Source organism: Babjeviella inositovora (assembly GCF_001661335.1).
Source record: "Babjeviella inositovora NRRL Y-12698 unplaced genomic scaffold BABINscaffold_3, whole genome shotgun sequence".
NCBI lineage: Eukaryota > Fungi > Ascomycota > Pichiomycetes > Serinales > Babjeviella > Babjeviella inositovora.
In genome coordinates, this window is record NW_017566840.1 from 679,168 (window position 1) to 695,427 (window position 16,260).

Sequence of the window (16,260 nt, forward strand, 5' to 3'; positions counted from 1 at the left end):
AAGGAAAAAATATCACAAAGATTGGAGCCCAAGATTTCAGGTCACCCGCTGCTCCAATGATCTTTCTCGTTCCCTTATAACCTCAACAAAATGTCAGACTTCAACCTCGAAGAGCCACTTACCTCCTCTGTGCGTCCAAGTAAGTAACTCATTATTTAGAAACCCTGGGGAAACCTCATAAGCCCAAGAACTAACCTCGGAGTCACGGACTCTATTATCACTGTCCGCATCATCAAATCCTTCCCTTACCGTAATGTCAAGAACGTGATATTGAAGGATGTAAATCTTCAAGAACTTACCCCACAGAAGCTACACAAGCTCATGCTCGACAAGATCAACACCGAGGGTGCCTACCGCCCCTACAGGAACGTGGTCTACGACACTTTGAAGGTGTACAACCATGCTCACCAGTCCAAGAGCATGAACTTGGTTGTCAACATGGAAGACGATGAAGGCTTGGTCTTGAAGTTAGACGACGAAAGGTCTGTGTACAAATTGGGTGTGGAAAACGAGACGGAATTGAGCTTGTTCAACTGGGAGGCCTACGAGGAGTTCAAGAAGAACCCGGAAGAAAAGTGGTAGACCTTCATAAAGAGTTTACCCATTTATTCCCCACATCTGTACTATACTCAATAACAAAAGTTTAAACTATAAGATACGGTCCGATTAAGCTAAATCTCGACTGGTGCCAAGGGCAGCAACTAGGGTAGTCCTGAAAAAGCTACACCACGACTGAACCTGCAAAGGAAGAATGCAGAAGCGGATAGAGTCTAGTGCTAAATAGCAGGATAGTAATATCCATTTCCAAGCGCGTCGTCAAGGTCCCGATAAAGATCGTGCACTTTGTACTCCACAAGGGTATTGCCTTTCGTTTTGTGGAGCTTCTTGTAGTGCCTCAAGTAAGGGATGTACTTCTCCACATCACCCTTTCCGGAGCCGAGCGTGTAACCCTTGCTGTCGAAGAGCACAATCTGGTTACACTGGGGGCAGGTCACCCCATCTCTCTCGAAAAGGCTCTCCTTCCGAGTTTTACCACCCGTATTGACATAGCTATACTTTGCAAGCGACAATGTATCAGGGACAAAGCTGTTGCTCTTGTAAATCCCATGGTTATTCTCCAAGTGGTGGGCGTACGTGGAATTGTACATCAAAAACCACGACGGACTTGGGCAGTACGGGCACAAGCCGAGGGTCATTTTTGAGTTGTGGGGCTCCAAAACCGGATTTGCCTTGTAAGCCGGTTCATACAATGTCTCCGCAGACGCTTCGAGCCGGGTCAACACAAAGTGCCGAGCCACAGTACCAGGATCAATAAAAGTGTGCTCTAAGCGTCTTCTCAACGACGAGAGACTCGCCAATGGTGGACAAGAGTATGTATCCACCATATTTGGCCGCTCTTTTGTATTTTCATGGATGACAGGTGGTGGTCTAAGAAGGTTTCCCGCCATGTAGCTGTAGAGCTTCTTTTGGTACGAATGTAAAACTTGGTGGGGTTTGGCCAGATGCGGAAATACTTTGTAGGTACTCTTTTCGGTGAGAGCTTCCAACAAAGGAGCCAAGGGATCCGATTTTTCGCTCACCCTTCTTCTCTTGTGTGTAACTGGGAAAGTGGGGCAGGCCAGGTGTACCACCCTCATGAGGGGCCGAGCATTCTCTTCCAAGATTCGTTTGTGCGAAGCGTCCTGGTCATACATCCTGACAGAACCAAAGAGAGTATCCTTCAGTGGCGGGACAATAAGGAGCTGAGGAATGCTTCTTGGGGCAACTGTCAATCCCACATTCAAAACGGCATCAATTTCATCGAGTTGTTGGACTAAACCGAGCTCATCGAGATCGAATAGGTTCAAGCTCAAATCAAGATCTGGGGTTACGCTGGCTTCAAGACTGACATCGCTTTCCGACACCACTGGTGGGTCTAGTTCCGGGGTTTCTTTTCCCACAGGTATTAGGTTGGTAGCAAATTCGAATTCGCCTTGCCCGCCATATTCGAACGAAAACCCCTCGAACGACGCACGGACATCAGGAACGTGCTGGAAAAGGGGTAGCTCAAGAGGCATGGTGCTGAGCGAGAAATACTTTGGTGTGCTATTTCTGAGTGAAGTAAGATGGGGATGCCAGAGTCCTTATCTGTCTTTCAGCATGGTATCTGGAGAAATTATATCGGCTTGTGTATCTTGTAAGCAAATGGTGAGCAAGGTGCGACGGCTATAATGATGTCACCTGAGCCTAGCAGAAAAGATAAGGAAATTTACAATAAAAACGTTCCTTACATGTAATGGGGGTTAGGAATACTCGATAATTAGTTGGGACCTAGCATCGGAACACGGTTCTGAGTGAGGCCTCTGATGCATTACGTTTAATGCGTCCGCCGACGTGCATATGCGGGCGTAACAGAGTACAAACAGACAATGTAGTAAGGGTGGAAACCACAGCAAGTACCAATTAAGAAGATAAAATTGACAGACTGAGTAGTATCAAAGCGGGGCGAAACAGAACAAAAAAAAAAGATAATGACCGCTAAGCGGTTCGAACGCTTGCCTCTTACGAGATCTGATCTTGAGTCAGACGCCTTAGACCACTCGGCCAAACGGCCACTATATAATTTTAAGAAAATTATTATGATTACATCTGCCTTGTACTCTCATGATGAATGCTATAGTTGCCTGTTCCACCGGGATGTCATACTGTTACTCTAAGTATGAAGCCAAGGATATTTCCTGATTGTTCAGTTAGTTATATGTATGGGTAAGCGGCCACATTTATTTTTGTTCTGGTCGGTAAATTTACTTTAATTTTAGGGACTTTAGGTGGAATAGTAAATTTCTCAGTTGTCAGTGGACAGAATAACTGGTCATATAATGGTCAAAGTGTCAGAACCGCATTTAGCCCTAACCAATGGAACATTAGATCAGAACTAGTTTGGTACAAGTCTATCCATGAAGACTAAATATCAAGACTATGTCAGAGTTAGAGAGTTGTTTCAGGAACCTTATGAGGTTCCAGTTGAGGCTACTAGGATTATTTGATAATGAGTATCTGAAACTAATCCTGTCGCATAAAGCAAATGAGGCACCGAAGAAAGCTATATAAGGAAGTAGTTTTCCAGATCTAAGAATGATCTTGGTTTTAATATTATCTTTATTTTTGTGGAAGATCACGATAAGTAACTTGTGAATCAATGACTGATTACAACCCCCCGACTGGAATACCAACAGGCGCTGGAACCCTGACAGACTAAATATCAAGGCAACGTGGCCGAGCGGTTAAGGCGAAAGATTAGAAATCTTTTGGGCTCTGCCCGCGCAGGTTCGAGTCCTGCCGTTGTCGATATTTTTTATTCCATGGCATCTCTGCGAGACGCTTCGGTTGTGCCGATCATGCGAGAAATATGCCGCCAACCCGACCCGCGCCGGGAGTGCTAGCTTCCTGCATATATTGGGGGAAGGCTATCGCCGGGGAAACACGAGGGGCTCGGAGACAACGTCATGCCTTTACAGTATAAGGTATTGGTTTTTTTTATTTTTATTTTTTTTTGTTTTCATTCTGGGCCTGAAAAGTTGATCGAACTATTTCGATTTCGGCAACTCTACAGTACCCTAATCTTAGCGATACGAATAGAAAGGGATACAACTACCCAAGTGATACCACGAAGCAAGGGACATACACTACCTAGAGATATCGCTCTAGGATACGACCACGAGGCGCCACCCTAGAATCACCCTCTAACATCCACCAGGATACATATCAACATCATTTACAACCAAGATATTCAACTACATCATTTCTTGCTAGCGATCCCTCAGGATACCTTGGAAGCATATTCTTGGATACCATCCTTTAGCGTCTGCTATGCCTACTATCGAACGCTTTGCGCGGTTTAAACCGTCCAAGGTGAACCTCTCGCAGCTCATTAAGTTCGGCGTGACGCCGAGCACGCCGCAGATCTACCGCTCCTCACAGTTTCTTCTTGACGAAATCCCCATCATGCTCGCGCACCGCGTACAGTTGTTACGAAACCCGCCGCCGGAGCTCACGGTGAAACAGCCATTCCGCAACTTGGCCGACTCGTACGAACATACGTTCCACAAGATTCTTGAATTCAAGCAGAAGTCCAGCCACCTTCTTGGGCCCGAGATGAAGGCGCGGCTTTTATCGCAGAGCTCTCCCGCGGGCATGTACTTCACCACACGGGTTTCAGATGAAACTGGTCCGGAGCCGGTGATACTGGAGCTCAGCGCATCGCAGGTGTTGAGCAGCATGAACGTGGTATCGGCCGTTCCCGCACCCGGCCTCTTTGCTCGGCTCAGCGGCATGTTCCACACGCGCTCGTTCGCGGTGGCGCCCAACGTGGCGCGCGCGAACCCCGCGCACGTACAGTTCGACCCGAACTTGCGGCAGACGCTCTCGGACACTGTGCGCGCGTATCCCCAGGAGGTGCACAGCTACAATGCGCTCTGCCAGGAATTCTTCAGTGCGATTCTCGCGGACCACAGCAATGACTTGATTGCGCTCTTCAAGGAGGTCAACCAGGAGTTGTTCCAGATGAAGATCACACGTCCCAAGCAGTACGCTCGCAAGTGCCAGATCGACAACTGTACCCGCACGCACGAGTACCTCAATGCATTGCACCGCTCGCGCATCTCCACGCGCTTCTTAGTTTCGCAGCACCAATCGTTGTACAAGCTCAGCTACGCGCAGGTGTCGCGCGCGCAGTTCAAAGAGTTGCAGCGCAACGGAAACGTTGGGGTAATTGCTACCAACGTGAGCATATACGATATCCTCAACGACGCGATTACTTCCGCCGAAAATACGCTAATCAACTGGACTGGCTTGAACCCCCCAGAAATCATTTTGAACTGCGATGATGACCTCCGCACGGTGTGCGTGCCCGCGCACCTCTGGCACATTTTCTTTGAGTTGGTCAAAAACGCGATGCGCGCGACATTGGAAAACTACAACGACGCGTCAATCAGCAGCGACGGAAAAATGCGTGAGACTGGAAGCTCACGGGTTCGCGACACACTCCGGAAGGACATCATTCCGCCAATCGAAATTACCGTCCTCAACGGTACTGAGGACGTGCTCATCAAGATTTCCGACCGTGGTGGCGGCATCAAGTCATCGGAATTGTCCAAGATTTCGTCGTATTTTTATACCACCGTCTCAAACGACGAGATTTCGCAGTTCCCCGTGGACTCCATGACTCACCCGAACTCTGGAAACGAGGTGTTTAATTTGGTGCAGAACCCCAACCAGGACCTCCAGGATGGCAAGGCTGCACCCTTGGCTGGCTTGGGCTACGGGTTACCGTTGTCCAAGTTGTACGCACAGCACTTTGGCGGTGACTTGAAGTTGGTTTCCTTGTGGGGTTACGGCACTGACGCATTTGTTCGTTTGAACAAATTCGGTCTGGAGGGTAGCTAAACATATTTATTACGATTTAATGAATAAAAACTGATAACAAGGTAGACTGATGGAGATGCTGTGTACACCCAATCGTCTGTCGAATATATAGTGGATAGATACTAACAAAGGCATAACGGGGGCCAGAATCTAATCAGTATCCACCTTAGCCCTTTACCCTGGAGTTAAAGGCTGTGTCGTAATTTAGTATTTGGGACATCGTATGGGCACTTAATACCACTGTTACCGTCATGTTATCCCACTCCTGAGACTTGGAAGGCACCTAAACAACAGGCGATACGATAATTTTGTACATTTGGGAGGCAAAAATATCACTTTTTAACGTCGTCTATTAATATATTACCTTGGTGCCACAATTTCAAACCTTTCGGATCGCTTATGCGGACCTGTTTCCAAACGTAAAAATCGGCCTTCGAGCATGCCCGATCCGACACGCATAAGCGAGCCGCCATTTCCGGCGGTGCTTACGTGTGCGCTCCTAACCATCATTACAATTTATTTCATAGATGGACTTTACGCTACAACGTGTCAAAATCATTGACCTCTCATAACTACACCTCCACCGTTGTTTCTGCTTTGCTTAACCTGGTAATATCCACAATACACCTACACGGCGCCTACTTAATACTACCGTACCCCTTATCTGCATTTTGGCACATCCTTGGTCTTTCCCAGAGATGCCCAGATTGGCCACACCGCCACCTCAGCCATATATCCAATACGCACAGAGCCCATTGCCGTCATCACTGCCGCCGCTGCCGCTGTTCATGTTTAACAACTACCTGTCGCGTTTGGGTGCAACGTCCGAGTCGCTTAACGCGCTCATTGGAAAGACCAGCGCATGGTTTTTTGCCCAGCCTATGTGGCGCCGCTGCTTAATCGTGCTCATTCTCTGCTTCGGCGGGACCGTGGGACTCCTTGTTCTCATCTTCCATAAGAAAATCCTCGAGGTTATGATCAACTCGTCCGCGCACTGGGCCAAGATGCGCGGGGGCCGCCTTATCATGTTTGCACTCGTCTTTACTGTGGGGTTCCCACCGTTGATCGGCTTCAGTGCGTTATCCACACTTACCGGCATGATCTATGGCTTTCCATACGGTTGGCCGCTCCTTGCGTCCGCCTCAGTCACGGGCTCGCTCTGCTCGTTTGTGGTGTTTCGCTATTTTCTCATCGAGCGCGCGCAGGGCTTTGTCAAGACAAATCGCAACTTTGCAGCATTAAGCGCGATCATGCGTGAGGATAAACGTCTTACGTTGTTGATTTTGGTCCGGTTGTGCCCCTTACCATACTCCTTGTCCAATGGCGCCTTGGCTGCGATCCCAGACATTTCCGTGATGCGTTACTTCCTTGCGAGCTTGATCACGTCGCCAAAGTTGTTGATTCATATCTTTGTTGGTTCGAAGTTGAAGGATATTGGGGAAACCGACGAGAGTTCCACCCAGTTGATCGACATCTTGTCCATCTTGATCACGGGATTGGCCGCTACGGCCACCACCTACATCATCTATGTGAAAATGCAGGCCAAGCTCCAGGAGTTTGAGCTGACCCATCCGTCCGACGGCGCCGGCTCGTTTGACCTCTACGACCAGCTTGAAGCTGGGAATGAGCGTTTCTTCAACCCAGAATTGCAGACGTTGAATAGCGCCGGTGGGAGCAACCCGTCGCAGTTTGATTTGGACAGCACTGCCTTTGATGATGACCCCAGCAGCATCGACAACAATTTCTTGATTAGCGACGATGAGAGCTATGAGCGAGAGGAAAGAAGTGTCGTGAAGAGCGATGACGAGGAAATTCGTCACAATGATTTGGGGGCGTAGTATATTGGCAAAATTTAATAACAATAAAAGTATACTTGAGGGGCAAGGAGTTGATGGAAGCTCCGCTGTTTAGGCTGTGACGTAGGTATTCAAACCCTGACGTATTCGCTAACGGGGAAAGTGCTACAAGCCGTATGTTTATCGACAGATCTCGCACTCCCTCATTACCCCCATTGCTTTCGCTCCACCGTATCACGTCACCGGGCGTGTTTATGACAGACTTTAGTGTTGGTTCTTTGGAGCTTGATGAATGGTGGATCACCATAGCTATATAGGCTTAGTATCGCTTTCTTTCTGTTTGAATATCCGACACGCGAACGATGGAAACCCTCTTTGACATTGTACACGCTTATACGTGTCACTTGGAGGTGAAATATTCCCAAGCATCAAACCTCGGTGAAAGAGATATGACTATTCCATAGTAAAAAGTTGGTAGCAACCTCATCCCCGAGCAAATGGTAGTACCAAGGTAAAGCCTTGACGGTGCCCAACCGATTAAACGTTACCTTGTCTTGAACCTGCGTATCACAGTACCTGTACTGAACAATAACCGATAATTTGAGTACCCTGGGACGGTCTAAGAAGATACATTGTCTCAAATACTTTCTATTGTCTTTTGTCACATGCGGAAAATAACCAGTAAATAGACTGTCATTCATCAAAGCTTATCGGAATGTAAACACCTGTTTCTGAGGGGTAAGCAAAACGAGCCTATATAGTCCTCATGGTGTGATTGTACTTTATTAAATGGGTCTCGGCCGTTTGTCTCGATATCAGGATTCCAGAACGGGCACCTCCTAGCGACATGCTATTAATAGCTGATTTCAATGCATTAGTCAACCCATCATATATCGTAGTTTAGACTTTACGCGTGGAAAGTTATGTGCGAAATGAGACCATTTGATTATATTAAGCTTGTGATTACTCCCTCGATCACGGCTGACAAGTGCAGGCATGCCCTGGTCCTAACCTGACGGGTTGCCGGGGTCGCGTGCCGTGCCGTGCCTGTTTTCTCACGTGCACTTATTTTTGTGAGGGAATTCTCCTGTCGCGATGCACGCTTGAACGCGTTCGAGGTTAGTACAGGCGTAGGATGGCAACCTATACTAAACGCTGCTTGGTTGCACATGAGGGAAGTGCAATGCTGCTACTTTAAATAGCATGAAAATGGTATACATAACCAACAAAAAGTATAAAAACAAGCAGAATAAAGCAGTGAGACAAGTGAACTTTCTAATGAAAACATCATCCTGCAAGGCATGCTGTCGATTCGGGTCGTTTAGACGCGTCACGGCGTATGTGTGGCCCCAATGTTATTCTACCCTGGTATACGCTCAGACTTTAGAGCCAGAGGGGCGATCCGATTGAGAAGCCTCAGTAAGCGGATGTGGGTGGTGTATTTCAATAGGAAATTGACTTCCAGTCAAGAGCCATTCGTTGGCCACGAAAGCAGTTCCAAATCAATAATTTTTTTGTACTTCATTTAGACAACCAGGCGCCACCCTCTTAGATAATTACTGATCGAGCAACTTTTTTATGCCGTGATGCATGTCCCCGTTTGGTGACTTAAACAACCGCTTTAGAATCTCAGCTTTCCCCGTGCATACAAATTTAAGGTACACGCGTACTGGGTTTTCGCAGCTGCCTACGCGCTTACGTTTTCTGACGATCCGCAGCAATTTTTCTGTTGTGACATGCGTACGAGATTCTATCGCGATGATATTCTTTCCCACCACGTCTCTTATCTGAAAATACACCTCTTGACTATCTAAAGCTGTTTTCAATTGACTGACCATTACTGGCGTAGTACAAGACACGATGGCCTTATTCGACTCCTTTCCGGAGTTTGTAAAGTCTCCCACCACACAGACCACCTTCCACTCGGCGTTCCCTCCGTTGAAGGTAGACAAGCGGTATCGAGGTGTTTATGAACGCGCAGGGTTCGAAATCTTCAAAAGAGAGAGTCCCAACTCATCCAACCTGAGTTCCAGGTCTGTCTCATCGCCAAATCCCAGCCCACGAATTGCCTCATCCCCCAGCGTCAGTAGGACAAATACGCTGCAAGAACAGATTCAGACGCCAACTCTGTTGAGAAATGTGAGCGCCTCCAAACTCGGTGAACCTAGCAAGCCAGGCCCTCATGGCCAATCCCAGGGCTATCTAAGTCAAGGTCTAGACCAAACTCACAGCGATAACCCAACTCCCCGCAGCCAGCCGAGCGGAAGTCGCTCCATCTCCAGCCTGTACCGAAGAACGAAGCAAGTCTCCAGCCCGAACCCACATAATAACAACCTTCTTGCTGTCTCAGGCTCCGCATCCCCCTCTCCATCGCCTATCTCCGGAGTGTTCCCCAACACTCAGGAGACTCTTCCCGAAACAAGTTTGTTTAACGCTGCGAGAGAGGACCGTTCCAACTTATCAGCCTCGACAATGGACTCCGTCCCGGCAACCCAGTCCCAGAGATCGCAATTTAACCCGTATCTGAGGAGTAAAGCCCAGCCGCCTGGCCACGCTGAAAAGAACGTCAAAGAATTGAAAATACACGTACCCCAGAACAGCCAAGGCTCGTCCAACACGGGCAGCACGGGCAACGTATGGCAGACATCTTCTGTTTCCTCCGCGTCCTCTTCCCCAGATCACTCTAAGCACCAGCACTACACTGGGGTGTCCAGTTCTACGGGCATCACTGAAGCGGACGACTTTGAGGCGAAGCCGAGCGAGCACACCTTTGACGGTGAGTACTCCGCTCACGAAATCACTCAGCGTTTGATGAACGACACCTTTTTCAAAGACGGCGTGGCTGACGAGACGATATATGATGGCGACTTTCCTGCTTCCTTGCCCGCTGACCAGCGCACGCTACAGGGAATGGGTCGTGGTATGAGTAAACGAAGCAAAGAAGCGGGAGATCCATACCCCTCTACCGCCCCATACCCTGTCTCCGACATTGCAGTCGGTGCTATCCCCCCTCCGGCCGAACGTAGCATGTTTTATGGCATCAGTGCCAGTGTCACCAAAACCAACGAGCAAGACAACATCCTGCGCCCTAACGCCCCTATTGAAGAGCGTTCTCCGTCTGACACCGGGTCGATGGTCGAACAGCAGTTCAGGAACTTCCAGAAGGAAACTGACTTGAACGCTCATTTAGACATGTTGAAGAGCGAGTTGTACCAAAACAAGAAACCATTGGCCGAACCCGCGGCAGATCACAGACCCCTGTATTTGACGGTGGATAACTTGGAGCCGGCCCATACTCGGATGGACCAAACTAATCGTGTGAGTGCGTTCAGCATGGTGAGCTCGATTTTGTCCAAGAGTGACAACGAAAACGAGTTTGAAAGTGGTGACTATAAGCGCAAAACGATGCCGGGTTTGTTTGAAGGCAAGCACTTCTCGCAAGGGGCTGAAGGCGACGACGGGAATATGTTCAGCGCCTTCAAGGCTCCGCCTCTCCCAGCGGTGCTCGTAGAAAGCAACGATAAGGGGGAGGTAAAGGTGCCATATCCAGCGGCATTCAACACCGCCTTGATGCCACTTCCCGAAGATTTTACCCCAAAGGCATCTCTTCCTGATACGGCTATGGTATCCGAAGACTTGGCAACTCTGGCTCCTGTAGCCGAAGGTATCTACAGCAGTGAAGAGCCAGGGCTTCAAAATGTGAGGTCCCATAACGATGCTCCTTCGTTCAATAACTCTGATCCAGAGTTTTCGATTGTGGAACCTCGCAACATTCCGTCCTTCAGCGTGGACAACGCGGCCAATCTTAAAACCATGGACCATGAGTTTCTTAGGCAGCCCCTCTATCCACCCACCCAACCACAGGGTGTCTTGACCGGTGGTGATGTCCACCTGCCTGATTCAAAGCTCCCACTGACTCTGATTCACGCTAAACACCAATCCGATGCGACTGAGAGGTCGTCCCTTGGCTCTGGCGCTCCCCCAATTCCATCTGCCATGCTGGTGGACGCTTTTGGCGAACTGTTTGAAAATTCCCTTGAAGATCCGTACCAGAATCTTGCAGATACCACGTTTGGCACCTCTTGCAGCTTTGACTTTGACGTTCCAGTGAAGCCTTTGTCATTTGGAAAGTCCAGGAACAACTCCACCTCTACTGCCAACTCCCACCGAAACGTCTTAGATCTAGGAAACGCCTCGGATCTGGGAAATGCCTCCCACGGAGAGCCTTACGCTCACAGCGAGTACGGCAAAACTGCAACACAGGATAACGGAGAGTATCGCCTGAGAGAAGAGCAAAGAGTGGACTACGATCCTAGCTATGACACCCAACCCTACGAAGATTTTTTCCAGGAGGTTCACGGAGATCATAGAGAGCACAAAGATGGCTATAAAGTAGAGGCTAGAGACAATTCCTATTCTGATCCATATAGGGACGTTCCTCAGTTCAAAGATAACGTTTACAACAACATCTACAACAATGACTACAATACCCAAAACACTTGCAACGACGACTACAATCTTTCATTCAACAGCACCCTTGCTGACGTTGACATTCCGCCAAGACGTACTATTGGCGATAGAGATCAAGCCGTAGAGCTTGGTATGGAGGCCGCTGGAGAGAAGTACCCCTCCGGCCAGGGTCCGTGTCGCAAATGCAAGCAGGTAATTGAGAGAAAGCCAATTTACTCCACAACGGGCGAGTTATCTGGCCAGTGGCACAGGGGTTGCTTCAGTTGTTACGAGTGCGGCTTGAAGTTCAACAAGACAATTGCGGTGTACGTATTTGGCGACAAGCCTTACTGCCACCAGCACTACCACGTCTTGAACCATTCGTTGTGCACCGTTTGCCATCAGGGTGTGGAAGGGGAGTGTATTAAGAACGAGATCAACGACGTTTTCCACTTACACTGCTTGACCTGTATGTGCTGTGACAAGCACATTGACGCCGACTACTACGTGATTGATAACGCCATTTGGTGCGAAGAGGATGCCCAGGCAGAGATCCAGAGATTGAAGATGCAACAGAGCGTCAGCAAGTTGGAGAAGAGAAGAACGCAGTTGTTCTATATCTAGGCGAGGACTATAAGCGATTTTTCTCTCTCTTTTGAACTCCCTTATTTTATAAACGTGTGTGCAGCTTTGCATTGTGTAGTGACTAGCGGGAGATAAATTCAGCGGAGAGTAAACGCTGGCAATCATTTCCACTTGATGAGGGACTTGTAGTGTAGCTTTGCTTGACTGTTTATGGGATCGGACAAAGGTGTATATCAAACAGGCTTAGGAGTATCTTCCTATGGGACTAATTTATTATTCTTTGCCGTTGGATTTTTATAGCCAAAACAACAGCTCAGATTATTAAAAAGTAGAACCCACGGCGAGAGTCGAACTCGCAATCTTTTGATTAGAAGTCAAACGCGTTAACCATTACGCTACGCAGGCATTTTCCCGTCATGACTATCTGTTAGATATTAAAATGCCTATTATTGAAGTGTACCTTTGAATCTAAAATATCCCCCAGACACTAACACTTAGTTCTGAAGTGGCTAGCTGTCATGTCAGTAGAAAAGTATTGACAGCTATGCGACGTCCCTAACCTGGAGAATAGCCTCTTAGCCCAGAATTCTGTGTGCATACGCCTTCGTGCGGCCCTTGGAACCACCACAAACGCGTTTGGCACATATGGCTGGTTTCTTAACCGGGTTCGTGATATTTAAGGCAAACTCTGGCCTAGAAAGTCCTCCATCTTTAAAATCGTATCAAGCACTGTTTCTTTGCTACCTCATTCCGACTTTTAAGATGCCAATTGAACTTATTCTTTCTCCAATTATGAGACCAGTGGTGCGGGCCAAGGCGCTTGTATTTCATCCCCACCGCCGGGCTTCACGCTACATCCCTACAATTCTCGAATTGCCAGAGAACGTTTCTGAGTACGCGGTGAGACACCGTTTTGGGTCTGGGTCGAAGATTTACGATGTTTACGATACCAAGGCCGAGGGTTCAGGCGCCAACGGCTCCACCAACCACAACGATAAGCTTTTTTGGTTTGTGAGATCACGTTCGGTTAAGGGCGCGTACAAAATGTATTCTAGTGACATCACTGGTACGGGGATAGACGGAGCAGATGAGCCGGTAGCTGCGGTCAGAGCCGGCTTGAGATCCAACGTTTTGTTGATTAGAGCTCCGGAGGTCCCGGCGTCCGAGTTGGGATGGCATGTGCTTAATCACAGAGTGGATGCGATTGACAGCTACCGTGTGTTTGAGTTGGCGGATGGCCACACTTACCAATGGACCACACAAGGAAAGTTTTTGGAGAGGGTGCACAACTTGGGGGAGAAGGAATCTGAAGTGAGAGAGCGCATCGGCGAGGTGATTCCTGCTGGACACGCTGGGTTCAACTTGAAGATTGACGAAACCAAAATGTGCAGAGAGCTTGCATTATCCACCGCCTTGTGTTCGTACATCGACCACTGGAACACAAGATACTCAGTTGGGGGTATCTATTTAGCGTCCCAACCCCTGGTTCCAATGGTTCGTTGGAAGAGAGAGTAAGAGGGAGGTGTAGGTTGATGCTTGCGTTCAAGTTGAACCTTTGGAATGGATCACAAGACGTGGGGTGCCCTGCTGATTATAAGGGAAATAGTGGTGCATTCGTCTTGGTTGTTTCCAGACCTTCCATCTCTCCAGGTCTTTAACCTCTTTCCTCACCAATAGCTCACCGGTACAATGCCGGGTTATACCGTCAATAGAATGTGTTGATTTTATGTGTGTAGAAATGCCTCTTGTAAATTAAAGGGTTTTCAAGTATTTATAGAAAATGAATAATACGGGTTAATCCGTTTAGCAAATGTCAAATTCAGTTTCCATACGAGAAATTCTGGTGCCCTTACTGCGACGTGAAATGGGTTTCAATAGCTTCGAAAACTGGGAGGGTTAGTAAGATTGAGGATTAATATATCTGGAGGTTAGTAAGTCAGAAGTTTAAGGCAGTTACCAGATGAACTGGTATAAACCGTGATAACCGTGCGGATATTTCGCTCTGCGCAGGCAGCAGCCGACTTACATGAGTGGCTTGATTCGAAACAAGCTTATCACGGAAGTAATCCTGGTACGCTTTTATTGGTTCATGTGACCCAAGTCATATTGATTCTATCCATTTAATTTGGGCTCCAGAAGCTCTGAGCTGTAAGGAAGGCTTTTTTTTCATGGCCCTATTTCCGAGGGATGAAACCCCAGACTATCACAACTCGTCTGCATTCCGGTCTCGAGAGCTGTTTCCGGCTTGGCCTTTTACTCTCTCTTACCGCCACCCTGTATTAATTACAAAGGAAAGGAACTAAAACTAGAAAAATTAGATGGTTGCCATGAATATAACCTATTTTTTAACAAACAATTTTGTGAATCCTCACCACTCTGCAGTTACACTGTGTTGAACCCGGCAACCTATTTTTTCAGTATACCGCGAAATCGCACCCTACCACGTCAGAATCCCGGGTCGTGTGCGACTTAGCCCTTCTCGATACTTTTTGCTTGACGCGTTAAAATACCACCCGGCCGGTTCTCCCTCTACTTCCCTCGCTTCCTTCTCATCTATCATGTCGCAACGCCGTAACCGCTCCACCTCGGTGGGGAACATTAATTTGGGGGATAATACGACACCGTCGCTCACGACGATGAAGTCGCGCCCTAGCTCCAGCAAGCACAAGTCTGAGAGATTAGCCGCCTTGGCCCTGGAGGACGCCAATGACTACACCCTTGTGGCAAAGATTGGGGTAGCCCTCAAGGAGCTCAGTACGCGCTATACGTGGTTGCCGCCTTTGTTCATCTTGGGACTTGTCTGGGTCATGTTTTTGTTGTCGGGAAACTACACTGAGACCAACCCGCTCCACCAGTTCGTCACATTGTCGTACGCCATTCCGGGCACCGAGCCGCAGGAGTACGGGAAGGGATTGAAGGACTTGAGTTTTGTCGCGTTCTTCATTGTATTCTTCACGTTTTTCCGCGAATTTGCCATGCAAATGGTGTTGAGACCGATCGCGGTCAATTGGTTCGGCATCACGAAGGAGGGCAAGTTGAACCGTTTCATGGAACAGACTTATTCGATGCTCTACTACGGAACCATGGGGCCGTTCGGGCTTTTAGTCATGAAGAACTACGCGCCAGACTTGTGGTATTTCAACACGGATGCCTTCTATGAGAACTTTCCGCATAAGCAACACGAATTCTGGTTCAAGTTCTACTACTTGTTCCAGGCATCCTTCTGGTGCCAGCAGTCGCTCATTCTCGCACTCCAAGTCGAAAAGCCGCGCAAGGACTTTAAGGAGCTTGTGTTGCACCACATTGTTACCATCTTGTTGATTGGCTTGTCCTACCGCTTCCACTTCACATGGATGGGTGTCGCTGTTTACATCACCATGGATGTGTCCGACTTTTTCCTTGCCACGTCCAAGACGTTGAACTACATCGACCACTGGGGGACCGCGCCGTTCTTTGCTGTCTTTGTCAGTGTGTGGATTTACATGCGCCACTATCTCAATTTGAAGATTTTGTGGTCCGTTTTGACCACCTTCAAGACTATCGGCTTGTGGGAGTTGAACTGGGAGACCCAGCAGTACAAGTGCTGGATCTCGCAACCGATCGTGTTTATTTTGATTGCCGCATTGCAGTTGGTCAACGCCTACTGGTTGTTCTTAATCTTTAGAATTTTGTACAGAATTGTGTTTGTCGGTGTCGTGGCGGACGTCAGATCGGATGAAGAGAGTGAAGACAAGTCTGATGGCGAGAAGAAGAACGAGTGAGGGGATCTATCGCTAAATGATGGATTATAATGCTGTGAAGCGCCAGAGCATGTTGTGAACCGCCAAAGCATAATTCTGTGAAGTTCTAGTTGATTATGGACTGTTACGAAGCTGTCAAGGCGTTCAGTTACCATTACCAAATAGATGACCATATTTTTGTCACGGAGAAATGGGAGATTTCTCCAAAGTCCCCGGCTGTCGGGGCACCGTTATTTATAACATTATTTTACCTTTTTGTCTATATTCACCATACTAATAATACTAAT

At 48.1% G+C, this 16,260-nt stretch overlaps 7 protein-coding genes and 3 non-coding genes across 10 annotated transcripts; 7 read left to right on the plus strand and 3 right to left on the minus strand.

The window, feature by feature from the left end:
• Positions 1-90: 90 nt before the first annotated feature.
• Positions 91-582, plus strand: BABINDRAFT_33953 (uncharacterized protein; the record flags this gene model as incomplete). Its single annotated transcript, XM_019131661.1, has 2 exons — positions 91-139; positions 203-582. The coding sequence occupies 2 exons, from the start codon at positions 91-93 to the stop codon at positions 580-582; spliced, it is 429 nt and encodes a 142-aa protein (XP_018986508.1).
• A 78-nt stretch (positions 583-660) lies between these two features.
• Positions 661-2,259, minus strand: BABINDRAFT_174960 (uncharacterized protein). Its single transcript, XM_019130980.1, has one exon. It carries the CDS (start codon positions 2,055-2,057, stop codon positions 777-779), a length of 1,281 nt encoding a protein of 426 aa, XP_018986509.1. The 5' UTR covers positions 2,058-2,259; the 3' UTR covers positions 661-776.
• A 252-nt stretch (positions 2,260-2,511) lies between these two features.
• Positions 2,512-2,593, minus strand: BABINDRAFT_t140. Its single transcript has one exon. It is a non-coding gene; the product is annotated as a tRNA-Leu (tRNA).
• A 652-nt stretch (positions 2,594-3,245) lies between these two features.
• On the plus strand, positions 3,246-3,327 carry BABINDRAFT_t107. Its single transcript has one exon. It is a non-coding gene; the product is annotated as a tRNA-Ser (tRNA).
• Positions 3,328-3,630: 303 nt separating this feature from the next.
• On the plus strand, positions 3,631-5,722 carry BABINDRAFT_160574 (uncharacterized protein). Its single transcript, XM_019128318.1, has one exon. The coding sequence runs from the start codon at positions 3,850-3,852 to the stop codon at positions 5,422-5,424; it is 1,575 nt and encodes a 524-aa protein (XP_018986510.1). The 5' UTR covers positions 3,631-3,849; the 3' UTR covers positions 5,425-5,722.
• A 475-nt stretch (positions 5,723-6,197) lies between these two features.
• Positions 6,198-7,028, plus strand: BABINDRAFT_26217 (uncharacterized protein; the record flags this gene model as incomplete). Its single annotated transcript, XM_019131376.1, has 1 exon — positions 6,198-7,028. A coding segment is annotated over one exon (831 nt), but the record flags the coding sequence as incomplete, so codon positions are not given.
• A 1,937-nt stretch (positions 7,029-8,965) lies between these two features.
• Positions 8,966-12,412, plus strand: BABINDRAFT_160576 (uncharacterized protein). The gene has a single exon (XM_019128319.1). It carries the CDS (start codon positions 9,060-9,062, stop codon positions 12,270-12,272), a length of 3,213 nt encoding a protein of 1,070 aa, XP_018986512.1. The 5' UTR covers positions 8,966-9,059; the 3' UTR covers positions 12,273-12,412.
• A 153-nt stretch (positions 12,413-12,565) lies between these two features.
• BABINDRAFT_t139 lies at positions 12,566-12,638 on the minus strand. The gene has a single exon. It is a non-coding gene; the product is annotated as a tRNA-Arg (tRNA).
• A 298-nt stretch (positions 12,639-12,936) lies between these two features.
• On the plus strand, positions 12,937-13,946 carry BABINDRAFT_160577 (uncharacterized protein). The gene has a single exon (XM_019128320.1). The coding sequence runs from the start codon at positions 12,996-12,998 to the stop codon at positions 13,746-13,748; it is 753 nt and encodes a 250-aa protein (XP_018986513.1). The 5' UTR covers positions 12,937-12,995; the 3' UTR covers positions 13,749-13,946.
• An 823-nt stretch (positions 13,947-14,769) lies between these two features.
• LAG1 (sphingosine N-acyltransferase) lies at positions 14,770-16,252 on the plus strand. Its single transcript, XM_019128321.1, has one exon. The coding sequence runs from the start codon at positions 14,792-14,794 to the stop codon at positions 15,992-15,994; it is 1,203 nt and encodes a 400-aa protein (XP_018986514.1). The 5' UTR covers positions 14,770-14,791; the 3' UTR covers positions 15,995-16,252.
• The last annotated feature ends 8 nt before the right edge of the window (positions 16,253-16,260 follow it).

Bases quoted from the DNA above. Each gene is read 5' to 3' on its own strand.
- LAG1 (XM_019128321.1), top strand. From the start codon at position 14,792: ATGTCGCAACGCCGTAACCGCTCCACCTCGGTGGGGAACATTAATTTG.
- BABINDRAFT_160574 (XM_019128318.1), top strand. From the start codon at position 3,850: ATGCCTACTATCGAACGCTTTGCGCGGTTTAAACCGTCCAAGGTGAAC.
- BABINDRAFT_160576 (XM_019128319.1), top strand. From the start codon at position 9,060: ATGGCCTTATTCGACTCCTTTCCGGAGTTTGTAAAGTCTCCCACCACA.
- BABINDRAFT_160577 (XM_019128320.1), top strand. From the start codon at position 12,996: ATGCCAATTGAACTTATTCTTTCTCCAATTATGAGACCAGTGGTGCGG.
- BABINDRAFT_174960 (XM_019130980.1), bottom strand. From the start codon at position 2,057: ATGCCTCTTGAGCTACCCCTTTTCCAGCACGTTCCTGATGTCCGTGCG.